The sequence below is a fragment of the Epinephelus moara genome, chromosome 12, assembly GCF_006386435.1.
Source record: "Epinephelus moara isolate mb chromosome 12, YSFRI_EMoa_1.0, whole genome shotgun sequence".
Lineage (NCBI taxonomy): Eukaryota > Metazoa > Chordata > Actinopteri > Perciformes > Serranidae > Epinephelus > Epinephelus moara.
Window position 1 is genome coordinate 28,039,853 of NC_065517.1, and position 15,426 is coordinate 28,055,278.

At 41.2% G+C, this 15,426-nt stretch overlaps 1 protein-coding gene across 1 annotated transcript in view; it reads right to left on the reverse strand.

Moving 5' to 3' along the window:
- rps6kc1 (ribosomal protein S6 kinase polypeptide 1) overlaps positions 1-15,426 on the reverse strand; it is a 35,311-nt gene that overhangs the window by 11,997 nt on the left and 7,888 nt on the right. The window contains exons 10-13 of the mRNA XM_050059090.1: positions 13,034-13,081; positions 12,290-12,422; positions 8,187-9,833; positions 4,942-5,031 (exon numbers count right to left, since the gene is read on the reverse strand). Of these exons, the coding sequence (XP_049915047.1) occupies positions 4,942-5,031; positions 8,187-9,833; positions 12,290-12,422; positions 13,034-13,081 (1,918 nt within the window). The remainder of the gene's footprint in view (positions 1-4,941; positions 5,032-8,186; positions 9,834-12,289; positions 12,423-13,033; positions 13,082-15,426) is intronic.

Below are 15,426 nucleotides of genomic sequence, written 5' to 3' on the forward strand. Positions count from 1 at the left end.
ACAAGCACATGCATCTACAGCTACACGCATGTACCAAACATAGGGGTTTGCAGGGATAAAATAAAGCATATAGAATAGCTGTTACTCAGTGATATGTAACACAACAACAAAGACAGGTGGACGTAAGAGACGCACAATAAAAAGAGAAAAAGTTGCCAGTGTTCGAGAGCAGCACCGTCAATGGAGGTAGAAGTGCTACTATCGCTCAACAACAGCATAACACACCCCCTGCTGGCTGCTAATATGTATTACATCCATTGATCCACATGGGATCAACAGTCGTTTAACTAACAAGACCTTTCACACCTGCGCTGAGGTCAGTTCATTTCACCAAGGCGCTGGCTCTTACCCCAAACATTCTCTTATCTCAGAATATTTTATATTATTTGTGTGAGCTGACTGTAAACACCATCCACGTGTGATTCAAATAGCACTGCTCTAATGATCTTTATCACGTCAGGAACTGCTTTGAATGATATGCAACTTTTATGTAAAGACAAGTTTCTATTTTTTTTGCCTCCACAGACACTGTGTGCAACACTGGTCTTCAAACATCTATATTCCACAGTGCTGAAAAGAGAAATGTATTCGTCAATTAATAATTTACATTATTTGTCAGCAGGTTATCTACAGGTATAAACAAGCTAAAATTAACTGTTAACACTTTTTAATACCACTTTTTTGGTCTTACTTTAAGCCCAAACTTGGGATGGAAATACATGCCGTAAGTGAAAATATCCTTTTTCCAAGACCAAGTAAACACACTGATGTCAGTTCAAAATGAACATTAATGTAAAATGATACTGATCCACAGTAAAAATAAGCAGGCAGTCTGTTTAGTAAGGCCTCAGTTTAACGATGCATTTTCATCGTGCGATCTTAATGAATAGAGGGGGCGAAAATAAATGTTAAATTTTGTTCTGGGGTCTAATATTTTTTCCCTTCTGTTAATATTATGTATCTCATAATGGCAATGGTGGAAATTCTCACAGTAACGTGAAAAAACAAAACATTAAAGATCCAGCTAATCTGAATTTAAGACAACTTTATACTCTTAAAACCCTTTAATTAGTAAATGTGAATTTAAGATATCATAAGACCTTTTAAGGACCCGCAGCCACCCTCAAGTTACTCAACCAAACACTGCTTGCAGCTTTTTAAGTCTAAGTCTAAGTAATTGTTCAATTTTCCAAATTTCATGCCATTTTAAAGTTTCTAGTTATTTGATTGCAGGTCAGACAAAATATAACATTTGAGGAAAGCACACTAAAAACAGTAATCAACACTTGTGGGGGAAAACAGTCGATGCTTGCAGTCCTAAACTTTGACTTTTCTTGATAAAACCAGAAGGGTCTTAACAGCGCTGTAATAATTTAACTTTAAGTCAAATTAGGGCTACACAATATATTGATATTAAATCAATACTGTGATATGAGACTAGATATTGTCTTAGATTTCAGGTATCTTAATACTGTCAGTGTCTTTTCCTGGTTTTACAGGCTGCATTACAGTAAAATGTTGTAATTTTCTGAACTTAACTTCACTGTTCTAGCTGATTTAATATTAGCCTTTACACTTAGTCGTTATAGCCACATTACTGATGATTATTTATCAAAAATCTCAGCTTACATATTATACTGGGCTGGGCAATATGTTGATATTGTATTGATATTGTGATATGAGATGAGATTTTGTCTTAGATTTTGGATATCGTAATCCTGTAAGTGTCTTTTCCTGGTTTTACAGGCTGCATTACAGTAAAATGTTGTAATTTTCTGAACTTAACTTCACTCTTCTAGATGACTTATTATTTGCCTTTACCCACTTAGTCATTATAGCTACATTATTAATTATTATTTATCACAAATCTCAGCTTAAATATTACACTGGACTGGGCAATATATTGATATTATATCAATATTGTGATATGAGACAAGATATCGTCTTTCTAGATTTTGCATATCTTAAAACTATAAGTGTCTTTTCCCGGTTTTACAGGCTACATTACAGTAAAATGTTGTAATTTTCTGAACATAATTTCACTGTTCTAGCTGATTTATTATTTGCCTTTACCCACTTAGTTGTTGTAGCCACATTACTGATAATTATTAATCAAAAAATCTTAGCTTACATATTATATCGTTGCAATATCGACATTGAGGTGTTTGGTCAAAAAAAGTGATATTTGATTCTCTCCACATTGCCCAGCCCTAAAGCAAATATACATTTTGTTAGCATCTACCTTTTAAAAAATGAATACTTAATTAAATCGCAAACCAAATTCATCTTTACATAGAGAAGACTGTTCAGCATATTACAGGCTGCCTTTCAAACCTACCGCCCACACACCCTGACAAGTGTTAAAACCTCTAGCTGCTTATGTTAACAAGAAAATGACTATATTAATTACACAATGACTTAAGTGGCAAACACGTCTCGGTTTAGCACTCAGATTCGAAGCTACATTATGCACAAAGCTCCTTGCACTGAGCTTCACTCCTGTGTGTCTTTAGGTCATCTGCTGCTGGCCACTGAACATATGCCTCTATGTGCTTCTATTTCCATTAGGAGGCTTTTAAACAACCTGTTGCTACGGGAATAAAAATGCACACTTTGGATATTAGATGGAGCATTTGTTGCTTTCAGATTTATTACAACAGTGGCATACTGTATGTGCTAGTCACAAGGAGGATTTAAATCTGAAGTGACCTTCCTGGCTTGAGAGAGAGGATGAATATAAGAGAATAGCTTAAAATAAGTGCGTGGGAGAGTGAATGGGTGTGAGGGTCGTTGTCTCGGGAGTTCGTCCGCAGTTTTTAGCGATCCATCCTGCATGTTTAAGAAAGGTGTAATCAAGCCAGCCTCCAAAATGTAAAGCCATACGCTTAAAGTAGCAACACACTGGAAAATTTCTCCGCCCATAGATGTCACGTGAACACACCCAGGCATACACACATAAACGTTCCCCCCCACACACAGAAGTGCTAAGTAGGGACATGGTGCTGTAGTCTAGCAGCAGTTTGTTTTAGGCAGCTTGTAAACAGCATGCCAGAGCTGCCACAAGCCTGCTGAGGGCAACACATGGGGTTACAGTGCTGCTGGCTCACTGCTGCACAACAGCACACTCTACAGGACAATCAGAGAACTGTTACAAGAGCAAGCCTCTCAACAGAAAGTACAAAAACAGAGATTTCTAAACTAAAATGTTAAATGCTACTGCCATGATGACTACTCTGTGTAGCCTTTATATGTGATTCCTTTGAGGGAATACTTTGACAGTTTTCAGACAGCTTTGTATCATAATAACAAGGTTAGTATGTGTAAATGAACTGTGGTAAACTTTCCCCATCTTACAAGATCTCCCTGCTCATCTCTCAGCTCAAATGAGTCATCCTCCAGATTTTCACTGGCTCTAAGGGCTTTTGCTCGTACTCCAGATTTACTTCTGCTCGAATTCTGACCACACTCAAATCAAACTACAAAACTAGGCAGTGCTGGCCAAATACAAACCAAGATTCTGTTACTTTATTGCTTATTTCTTGCCTAAAATGTATTCAGAAAAACATTTTTGTGCACTGTCTGGCTGTAATATGAGAATATGTGAACAAGTAGTGGGCGCAACAGTTTCCTGTATTGTAAAAACAGAGGCTGAAAATACTCAAATGATAAAACTAAGCAGTGCGGATCAAATATGAAACAAGATTCTGTTAATTCATTGCCAAAAACTCATCTGAAATGTCCTCAGAAACATTTTCTGTGCACTGTTTGGCTGTAATATGAGAATCTGTAAACAAGTAGTAGGTGCCACGTTTCCTGTTTTGTAAAAACGGAGGCTGAGAATACTCAAATGATAAAACTAGGAAGCGCTGATCAAATATGAACCAAGGTTATGTTACTTTATTGTTTATTTCTTGGCTAAAATGTCCTCAGAAACATTTTTTGTGCACTGTTTGGCTGTAATATGAGAATCTGTGAACAAGTAGTGGGTGCCACATTCCTGTATTGTAAAAATGGAGGCTGAAAATACTCAAATGATAAAACTAAACAGTGCTGATCAAATATGAAACAAGATTCTGTTAATTCATTGCCAATTACTCGCCTGAAATGTCCTAAGAAACATTTTTGTGCACTGTTTAGCTGTAATGAGAATATGTGAAGTAGTGGGTGCCTGTATTGTATTTGGAGGCCGAAAATACTGAACTCAAATGGTAAAACTGAGTTGATCAAATACAAACCAAGATTCTATTACTATGTTGCCTATTTCTGGCCTAACATTTTTTCAGAAACTTATTTTAGTGTACTGTTTAACTGGGATTCAGGATCATTTGTTACGAGCTGGCCACCATAATGTTTCAAGTGTTGAAATGAAAAAGCTCCCATTATGTCATCCACCAGTTTGAGCTTTTATTGGTCTGGTGCTGTGCAGTGCATTCTGGTAGTTGTAGGTGTCTACCTCTCCAGCAAAAACAAACGCCACAGCACTTGTTCTCCATTTTTCTGGTCATGTAGCACCAAATTCAAAAGTATTTGTGTCTTTCTATTGCACAGACAGCCTTATTTCATTAACAGACCATCTTTCCATCAGTGAAATACTTATTTAAAAGCAACAAAGCAAAAGAACAGAATGAAAAAAGCACTTTTGCGTATGGGTTTCAGTCGATTTCAGAGTCAAGAAGAATCAGTGTTTGTGTGTTTCTACTCTCGACGGTAGTTTGTGTACACTTGGATTGTTTATTCATGTCTGGCTATGAATGAGGGTTTTGTGACCATGGGAAAGTGGCCTACTTATGGCCTTGCATGCCTGCATAGAATTAACCCCACATAAGCCTCCTAACTGACACGCACACACACAAAATGAGGCACCCAATTAATAAGTATAGAACGTGTACATGAGAGAATCACAGAGATAGAGTGTATTAGCATGTATTTGCCTTTCCTCACCTGGTGCACAGTACATATTGGCGATGGCCTCTTTGTCACAGGACTCCTCCACATCATTCCAACTACAAAAGTAGGTGAGCTGAACGTGACCTAAGGAGACAGGAAGAGTGGGAAAGTGTTAAACTCAGAGTGTAAGACACATTAATCTAATACTCTACCTCTGATCAACCCCACACAGTCAAGTGTCACCTCGACTCGCTACTTTTCAAACTGTTTACTCACCTTTGGAGCACTTCCTTCCTCCGTTCCTTTCTGCCTCTCTACATCCCTCCGCGAGCTTTTCAAGCACACAGCCCCGGCGATTACTCCTGTTTAGCGGCTACCCGTTAACGCTATCATTAGAACTAATGGTGTCATTAGGTAGCCGTGGCCATTAGCCTGGGCTAGCCAGACTGATGCACCACACTACGCCGTTGATGGGCCCTTTAGAACAATAATTACCACCAGGGAGACGAAAACAGCCACTCAGCTAATTAGACGCTTGTTGATAACGAGGTGGAGAGAGATGATTGTAGGACGACAAAGGAAGAAGTTGAGGGGGAATCTGTGACCTCTTAGTAAAACAACACTTTTGCATCTGGAAGAGCCTTCATTTTAGTAAATAGATTACATCATGGTTGACTGAGAGAGACGGTCCCTCAGTCAAATACTATCCGCACTAATAAAGGCATAAGCAGAGATTTCAACTTCGATAATTCTCTTTTTATGCTTGAGAAAACAAGCAAAACAATATGACATCCACACAGTACAGCTGCTTCAGAGAGATATGGTTTTATGCTGGCTGTAAAGAAATATGAGCAGATGTCACCAAGAGCTTATAGGATTTTCATTAGGTATTTATTGAACTATTCATCTCTGAAATATCTGCAGTGAAGCTCTCAATAGGCCACCAAATAGGCTGTAAATGATTCTCCTCCTGCAGCATCTGTTCAGTGCGTTTCTTGGAAGTTGACTTTTAAATTCATGTCAAGTTCCCTGGTTTTGTAATTTGGTGTAGTGTATCCATCTTTGCTTTTAAAGTAATCTAAATGGCCTGTTATCTCCACCATGAAGTGACAGGATTTAACAGCAAGCAGATGTTTGCATTCTCTCAGTCCATTAAAGTTTAATAAGACTCACAGATGAATCTCGCACTAAGCTGATCTAGATCTCTTCTAAAATTCCTGGAACCAAACTGTATTGTAATGCTGCCCTGATATTATAGCTTGTCAGTAGCAAAATAAGTGACATTATTGTTTGGCAGTATTACAACTAATATTCAGGGTTCCTACATGCTTTTACTAATGAATTTTCAAAAGTTTTCCATAAAATTTTACCCCATTTCCATGACTTTACTTAACCCTGAGAGACCCATGGGACCTTTGACGATCTTGGATAACTTTACTGTCTTTCAAAGGCTATAGCAGGCTGAGATTTGAAGCAAGAGCAAAGATACTGGTATCATGTGCTACTAGAGAGAAACCTCAGTAATCCATTGGTACCAACTATATCAAGCTAGTTTGTCACAAAGGGGCTAAAATAACACTCCAAAGTTAGGCTATATTTTGGCAAAGGAAAAACTGGCATGACCTTCTGCGTAGGGATCCCTTGAACTCTGCCCTCAAGGTATCAGAAAGTGGTTCAATGGATACCCACGAGACTCCCCTGTACAGACATGCCCACTTTATGCTAGTCCCATACAGTGCAAATTGGTTGTTGTGGATTCAATGAGCTCAACTTTGTTCATGTTTGATGATTTTAGCCCCCATAGCAGCCATTTCGTTGTAGTAAGACCTTTTTTGAAACTTGACCTCACTGCAAAATATGACCTATAGAGTGTGCCAGGGCTGACGTCAAAACCCGGAAGTTTAGCATTGCGCTGGTTCCCGGAAGAGAAAGTGAATGTGATTTTTGCATTGCATTTTGGATTATGTCAGAAAATAAGCTCTGTGGCTAACACAAGTTTATGATACTTACAGGTTTTGTTCAGCAAGATAATCTTCACATATTAACACCTTTCATACCGCATTTGAAGCTTAAATGCGATCGCCAGAAGTAAAAAGCTAACGTTAGGCTTTAACGGACTACATGACTACTCCACGGTCGCATGACTCTTGACGTCACCGCCACTAAGCTTTCAACTGATTTCGGCCGCTTTATTTTAAAAACATTGTATAATGGGGAAATCGGACTGTTTAAGCTAAATAAGAAGCTGTAATAGCGGACTGCCAGCACTCTCGTCTGTTCGGGGGTTTGTAGTCGTATTGAGCAACTTATTAGCAACCGCCTTTTTTACGACACGTAAAAGCTTCAAAATTCACAAGTAGGGTATTTACTGACGTGTTTTATGTCGTAGAACAAAACCTGAAACTCGCTTAAGCTTTTGTTAACCACAGACCTTATTTGAGGCATTTTACCAAAATCCCATTCAAAAAACGTATTGACTTTTAGACAAGAGAACTGGAAGTACTAAAAGTGCTAACGGAGTTCCGGGTTTACTGGCACACTCTATTGTGACCTCGTGAATAATCTCAGCGTCATGAAACCTTACAAGCAGAAGCTAAAGGCCTCGGGCATTCAGAGGATGTGGAGGAGGATGTATCAGAGGATGTGCTTTCATAGGTATATTGACAACGAGGGGGTTTCTTAGCAGTTTTCGGTGCTCGCTGTCCTATTCCTGAAAAATGCAATTCTTACATAAATCTCCAAATGTTAAATTTGCATGGATTTTTCTATGGTGTTCTCCAAGGTCTTGGTGTCTTAATGTTGTATCTCTGTGAAGTTTTGACCATTTTTATCAATTCTTGTGCCTAAATTTAGCACCAAGTCTGTGTAACAAATGTGTATCTACCCAAAAATTGCTGCAACAACTTACAGCACATGATTGAGTGTGGGAAGGGCCATCATATAGTTCCATCATAATGTTTTAAGCCTCTATACACTCTTAACATACCTTTAAAAATGTAAATAGGTGCCTAACCAAAACACAAAAATTGTTACATATTTATGACTAGAAAGACTTGACACAGTGCTGAGCTGCATCTCAAATTAACTCCAGGTTTTCTGCTTTCAGATGATTTATAGCACTTCTATTAGACATATACTGTTGACCTGATATGTCCCCCTAAAGATCCACTGTCCCCATGACTTAAATGGGTCCATGGTAAAGAGGGGTGGAGTAGAAGAGGTTAAGAGAGTGTGAGATAAATGACAAGACTGAGGGATCTGGGTTAACAAAACTTGATAATAAGCTGTGGTATAAATACCTAGGTGGTCGAGCAGGATGTTGTTGGGGTTCAGGTCTCGACAGATGATGCCCTCTTGGTGCAGAGAATCCAGCGCTGTCACCATCTCCACAGCCCAGCATTGTACAAAGTCCTCCGGGATACGAGCTTGGGATGCAGCCAGCGACAGCTCGTCCAGCTCTGCGAACAGCCGCGATACTTCTTTATCAAATTCGCTGCCACCTGTATTACTAATAACTCTTGATGATTCATTATCAAGATCTAATAAAGTCTCAACCACTGCACAGGCCTCAGTCCCGTTTGTGGCTGGGTTTTTGGGGTCTGGATTCAAGTCTGTATTTCTTCTTGAACTGGTCCCTAGTTTATCCTTAAGCGTGTCAGTATCTGGAAGGTCAAAGGGAAGGTCGTTATTTTGGCATGCAGGATGAACCTCCATTTTGTCAGAGGCCTCTTGCCCAAACACCAAGCTGCAGTCATCCCAAAGTGAGTTAAAGGGAGAGGAAGATGCAACACTGGTGTCACAGGTTGCAGAGGCTGTAAAAAAAGATGAAAGCTCCTGCTCCAGTGGCTGCTCCTCCTCCTCCTCCTCCTCAGGCTGGCTGGGAAGCTGTAAAACATCAGGCTGGATGAGCTTCTGAGGAGAGGCTGTGGCCTCGAGGCCCAGACACACCCCTGAAGTTTCAAATTCCTCCTGTAAGGAGTCTACGGTCCCACCTGTTACAGGGAGGTTGACCAAAAGGTCTGGCGGGTGACCCTCGTCCTCTACTACTGCCTCTTTAAATGATATGACTGGCACTGATTCATTGGAGCCTTTATCGCTACAGTCAAACCCCCAAAGCTCCGAGCTGTGGCCCTTTACCTCCTGAGCCAGCTCTGGAAGATCGTCAGTGACATCCGAGCCCAGGTCTGATGTAGAAAAGACAGGGACTGGCTTATGAGAGGTGCGCTGCTCTCCTGAGTCGACACACGTCACCTCACTTGCACTGTCTTTACTGTCAATGCGGAAAAACTCCATTGGCGTGTGCTTGGACTGATCCAAAGACAGAGGCACAGCAGGGGAGGGCAAAGGACTGAACACGTCACTACTGTCCTGTCCCTCGCCACCGTATTGCTCAATGTCAAGGGTGTGGCCACTTTTTTCGGACGACTCTGTGAAAAAGCCGAGTTCCTGAGAGCTGATGGGTGAAGAGAGGCTGTCGTTGCTGAGCAGCGAGCGGCTACGTGAGGAAGTGGTGGTCGTCCCAGCGGGTACCTCCAGTGACAGCACTTCCTGTTCACTCTTCTCTTCCTCCTCTTCTAGTGCATCTGGTTCTACTTTGTCTTGTTCGTACTCATTGCAAAGTGTCAAATAGCTGTTGGTGCACTCCTCCTCAGAGGTGGCCCCAGAGTCCGACTGGGCCCCGGTTTGTTCGATAAGCCTTGAAGGGAGAACATTTTTCTGAGGTGACGCGCTGACTTTCTCCCCTTTGTTCTGCAGCCCTGAGACAGAATCAGAACAAGCAACTGTTCCAGAACCAGAACTGGCTGAACCAGCATCCAGCTGTGGTACAACATGTTGTGGAGAGTGGACAGCCGCTGTGTGGCTCTTCTGGATGAAAGGAATGTCAAAGCTCTCCTCCGGGCTGGAATTACGCAAGTACTTTCCAATGTGAGACCACAGCTTTCCACCTAGAGATGACGGAAACAGGGCATTAAAGACAGAGAAAAAAGAAGGGTGTATCTAACACAGTGGTAAGCAGAGGTCTTAAGACAGAAAGCTGGGCAGTGTCTGGATATTTCAGCTATAGGAACTTTTCCAGGAACGTTTTCGGGAAATCTCACCTGGGTTTCAACCGAGGTAACTCTGGTCTAAACTTAGTTCCTAGGCCATACTTCCTGTCTTCCAAAAAAGTCCTCATTTTATATATGTTTCATTTGATTATTTATGTTGTTTTTATCTTGTGTTGTTAACAGTTATTGTATTCTTTTATTTTGTTTACTCTAATTGTTTGATTTGCTGTAGCTCTGCGCAATCTATAGGGCAATCAGTTGCCAACTTTGCTTATTTACGTCAGTGATGGTATTTTATCTTTCTTATTTTTTGTTCTTTGTATTTTCTTAAAATTGCCTCATTTTATTTGCTTGAATTCGGCATCATTCTAAAATTTGGGATCAACCACGTAAACACTTTATGAAAAAAGTTTATTCTTATTATTATTATATCAATGGACTGAGGGTTCACATCTAGTTACCCGCTTTGCCCAACTGGTAATTGAGTCAGTATTTGGGAGGCGGATGACTTAAACACTGCAGCTTAAAATAGAAATTAATAAAAAGAAATTAAATGCTCTCTGCTATCCATTTAATTTACCAGATATTCACATTTTTCCCGATGCTATGGCAGTGTGCCTACAGGTATCTCTTACTGTGCATTCACACCAAAAGCGTCATGAGCGCCAGCGGTCGCTCAGGTCGCTGGCATCGCGCTGCCTGGCAGGGCTTGCAGAAGGCTGCCAAGGGGCGGGGCTTTCAAGCTGCACTGCAGAAGATCTCTTTCTTTCTTTCTTTCTTTCTTTCTTTCTTTCTTTCACTGTCCCGCCTTGAGAATATTCCTGGTCTGCAATTGGCTGCTGCTTGCTGCTGCCTCAGCGGCGTCGCTGCTCATTTGCATAAAGTTGAGCTTCTCTCAACTTCACAGTGACGCTCCGGTCGCTGGCATCACACTGCTCACTGCTGCCGATGCTCCAGACGCCCTTCGTAGCAAGTGTACATTGAAAATGAATGGCTGCTGGCCGCTTATGATGCTTTTGGTGTGAATGCACAGTTACATGTGATGCATTTTAAAACCTTTTCAAGATAATTTTAAACCAAATTTAAGACAGACTTTTGGGTAAATCATCTTTCTAATTCAAGCACTGCAAGAAAGGTAGGTAGTATAAATGTGGTCCTGTGCAGTTATTAGAGTGAGTTAGGTTAATCTAAATTTTGCCAACAGGTAAGAGCTCGTATTAAGTGTCTGGTTCACTGACAGGTTAACATCAGAAATGTGGACCTTCACACATAAGAGCTTGAGCTTTGACAAAAAAATAAAACATCTGCAGCAGATAACACCTCACAAATTAAAGTTTCAGGCTATTTAATGTCTTTTAGGGCCTTATATTTACAAAATTGAATTTAAGACATTTTAAGACTTTAAAGGACCTGCAGACACCCTGTGTAGAAATCCAAAAAAGGAACGTGTGAAAGAGACTTTAAGCTCCTGACTTTGGTTTCCTCGGTAGTTACTGAGACTAATTGTTAAAAAGGGTAATTAATTTCCACTTAGGAATGAGTAACAAAGGCAAACTAAAACAGCAGACTGAACCCAGTTTGGCTGACTGGTGTTGTGTGTGTGTGTTTTAGGTTGCTAGTGTAATGTTAGCATTTTGACTTCTCTCTGTCTTACACACACGCACAGACATACAGATACACACACAGCTGTAGCATGAGCAATTGGAAGCCAGCATCTGTTGTGTGTGATGAGAATGGATAGGGAGTTCACAGTGATGATAATGATAGCGGGGCAACTCGATGGCTTAGAAAGTAAAACCATCCACATGTTGTTTTGTCCAATGTCACTCAGGTCACTGCCTCCCCCCGTCTGCCTGTCTGTCGTCATTCAACCCATCAGCTGCTAACAGCATACTAAAGAAGCATAAGAAGCAGCCCTGGATCAGAGCTGGGACGTAACTGCGGTGAAACTACGCCTTTTCCTGGCATTTGATTGGCTTTATTAGATCATGTTCATATGATATTCAATACTGTCCACTAATATTAGCGCAGGGTGGTTATAGAGTGCACCAGATTGAATAGGTTACAGGGCATTAAAAAATATGTCTGCATTTCATTGAACGCACTCACCCACACACACGAGCTACACACACATCCTAGAGTGAGTGGGATGTAAGGAGGCCCAGGTGTTGGCATAGCTAATGAAGCATGGCGCCACCTGGTATTCAGAATAATGACCTGTGACACACACCCATCTCTATCAAACATCTGTCTGGAACAAGGGCAGAGGGAGGGGTGGGAGAAGAGAGGAGGAGGGACCGGGTGAAGGAGAGGAAAAGAAAGAAGAGGGAAGATGAAAGCGGTGTGCGTCTTACCTTCGGCGTACTGCAGCAAGAGGAAAACTGTGTCTTCAGAGACGATGAACTTCCTCAGCTGCACCATATGGGGCACAGAGTGAGGCATGACTGTCCTCTTTGTGCGTCCACAGTCGCTGCTCTTCCTCAGACCCTGCAATAAGAAAGGAGAGGAAGATGAGGTGAGTAATTAAAGGTGAAGCAAGCAGGGAAATCTGCACTTAAGGACAAGAGGAGAAACAAAAAATTAACCCAAATATGGAGGGTATGAGCGGCAGGAGGTGAAGGAAGGTGAGTGTTTTAGTTTGTGTGAAGAATAAGGCATAAAAAAATGAGGAGCAGAGTGTGGCAAAGGAGAAACCTCCCATTAGCGAGTTGCCAGCTTTGCCCCATGGCAACCCAAAGTCACTGGATTCATCAAGCCACATACAGCGCGTGACTTTAAAAGAGCCACACAAATCTATCAGCCCTACACGTAAAGTTCACATTGGCTGCATGTGTGTGTGTAGGGTATGTGTGTGTGCGCGCACGTGTGTGTATTCATCTGTGCCTGCGCTGTGCGTTGGCATCTGGCACACGTCTCACACCTGAGAGCAGAGGAGCTGACAGGGACAGGCCCATTAGAATCAATTACACCGGTCACACACAGGGGCTTCTGGCACACTTCACACTTACACTTACAGTCAGGACGACGAGCAAGCGGGGTGCGCGCGCGCACACACAAACACACACACACACACACACACACACGTGTATTAAACTTACTTTGAGGATGAACGTCTCTTGTGTTCTCTTGTCCATGACCAAAAGAACCTGTGATGGAAGAGTGCCATTAATTGCCAGGTATGAACAGACAGTCTAAGATGATGTAGTAGTTGTGTCCTCCAGAGCAGTGTTTTTCAACGACTGGGTCAGGGCACACATGAGGGTCACCGCAAGATAAATGTAGGTCCCTAAATTATGCCAGAAAAATTGGCATTAACACATCTGATCCTGCTGTGTTGCCTAAATCAAGTCCCAGCCACAAAAAAATTACAAAATATATAGATGTCTCCTCGCAGCTGTCTGCCTCCGCCAACCTGTCAAGATGCAGTTTATATCCATGTCTGTCCAGGCTCATGTACCTGTTATATATGCAGCGAAGACTTCAATAAAAGGTATTACATTGATTTTACGGCGGTGTTGGTGTTGAATAATGGCCAGAAAAGTATTTTTTCAGAACATTATGATGTCACTGTGAAGTTGACCTTTGACCTTTTAGATATAAAAAGTTGTCGTTTCATCCTATTAGACATTTGTTTGAAGTTTTTTTCCTAATTAGTGTAGGAATTCTTGCCCTATGATCAAAAACATATTTTGGGTTCTCAACCACCAAAATCGAATCTGTTCAACGTTGAGTCCAGGTGGACGTTTGTGCCAATTTTGAAGAAATTCTCTCAAGGCTTTCTTGAGATATTGCATTCACAAGAAAGAGAGGGGCAAGATCACAGTGACTCTGAACTTTGATGACCAAACTTTTATCAGTTCTTTGATGAGTATAAGTGGACGTTTGTGCCAAATTTGAAGAAATTTCCTCAAGGCTTTCTTGAGATACTGCATTCACAAAAAAGAGGGGGGCAAGGTCACAGTGACTCTGAACTTTCAAAATCTAATCAGTTCTTTGATCAGTACAAGGGGACGTTTGTGCCAAATTTGAAGAAATTCTCTCAAGGCTTTCTTGAAATACTGCATTCACAAGAAAGAGAGGGGCAACGTCACAGTGACTCTGAACTTTGACGACCAAAATCTAATCAGTTGTTTGATGAGTATAAGTGGACGTTTGTGCCAAATTTGAAGAAATTTCCTCAAGGCTTTCTTGAGAAATTGCATTCACAAGAAAGCCAGGGCCAAGGTCACAGTAACTCTGAACTTTGACTACCAAAATCTAATCAGTTCATTGATGAGTATAAGTGGACAGAGGCATAAAAATGCCAAACATTTGCTGGTTCCACTTTCTCTAATATATAGTATTTCCGTTTTTCCCTATAAAAAAAAAACGGAAAGCGGACAAAGTTGGAATTAGCTTTCATTTTCATTGGCGATATTGTTTCCAAACAGTGGCCAACAATTCCTACATAGTATACCTTTAAAAAAAATCACTGTAAACTGAGTATCTTAAGATTTAAAGGTAAAGTGTGTAGGATTTAGTAGCATCTAGCAAAGAGGTTGCAAAACGAACTTCTCCCATGTGCCATGTGTGTAAGAGAACTACAGTGGCCGGCACAAAAATGTAAAAACTAGATGGCCCTATCTGGAGCCAGTATTTGATCTGTCCCTGCTGGGCTACTGTAGAAACAGCATGGTAGACTCAGAAGAACAGGACCTGTTCCATATGTAGATATAAAAGCTTATTCTAAGGGAATAAAAAAAATACTCAATATGTACTCAATACTTATTTTCAGGTGATTTTAAAATAATGAAAGCATAGTTATGAATATTATATACCTACACACTGGTCCTTTAACAATAAAAAAAAAAAAAGAAATCATAAAAATAAATCATTAGTTGCAGTCCTAAGTTACACCAAAAAAGCACATGTGAGCAACCTGCGAGCTTGAATGCACACATTTTTTCCCCTGTGATCCTTTTTTAAAATTTATTTTGGAGCATATGTGGTCCTTAAAAAAGGCACTTCAGATTCATGTAATGCTTCATGGCAGACACAGTAATTGTCATCTCTAAAACCCAACCTTCTTTCCATATCTGAATTCTACTTAAAAAGGGAGCTTCTAGGTTGCTCTTTTGACTTCCTTTTCCTTTCTCCTTTTGGCTCTTCCTAATATCTTTATTTCCTCCCTCCTTCTGTCTGACATCTCCATTGCTCTTCTGCTCCCTCCCCGTCTCAGGGGAGAGCTTGAGCATATGTGTGTGACCTGGCCTGTGTTCGTGCGTAGTGCGGCGCGCGCGTATGTTTTGTGGGTGCGTTCTCTCCATGTGACCCTGGCTGGGACCAAACAGGTGCAGGCTAAATGGATATGAATGGAGCTGTGAGTAAACAGAGTGGCAGTGCTAGCCAGGGCGCTAATATAATTAAGACACAAACATCAGGGAAGGGGGGAGGTGGAGAGGGGGGGGGGGGGGGGCAGTAGGGTGAGGGGCTGGCTCCATCGGTCCCCCTG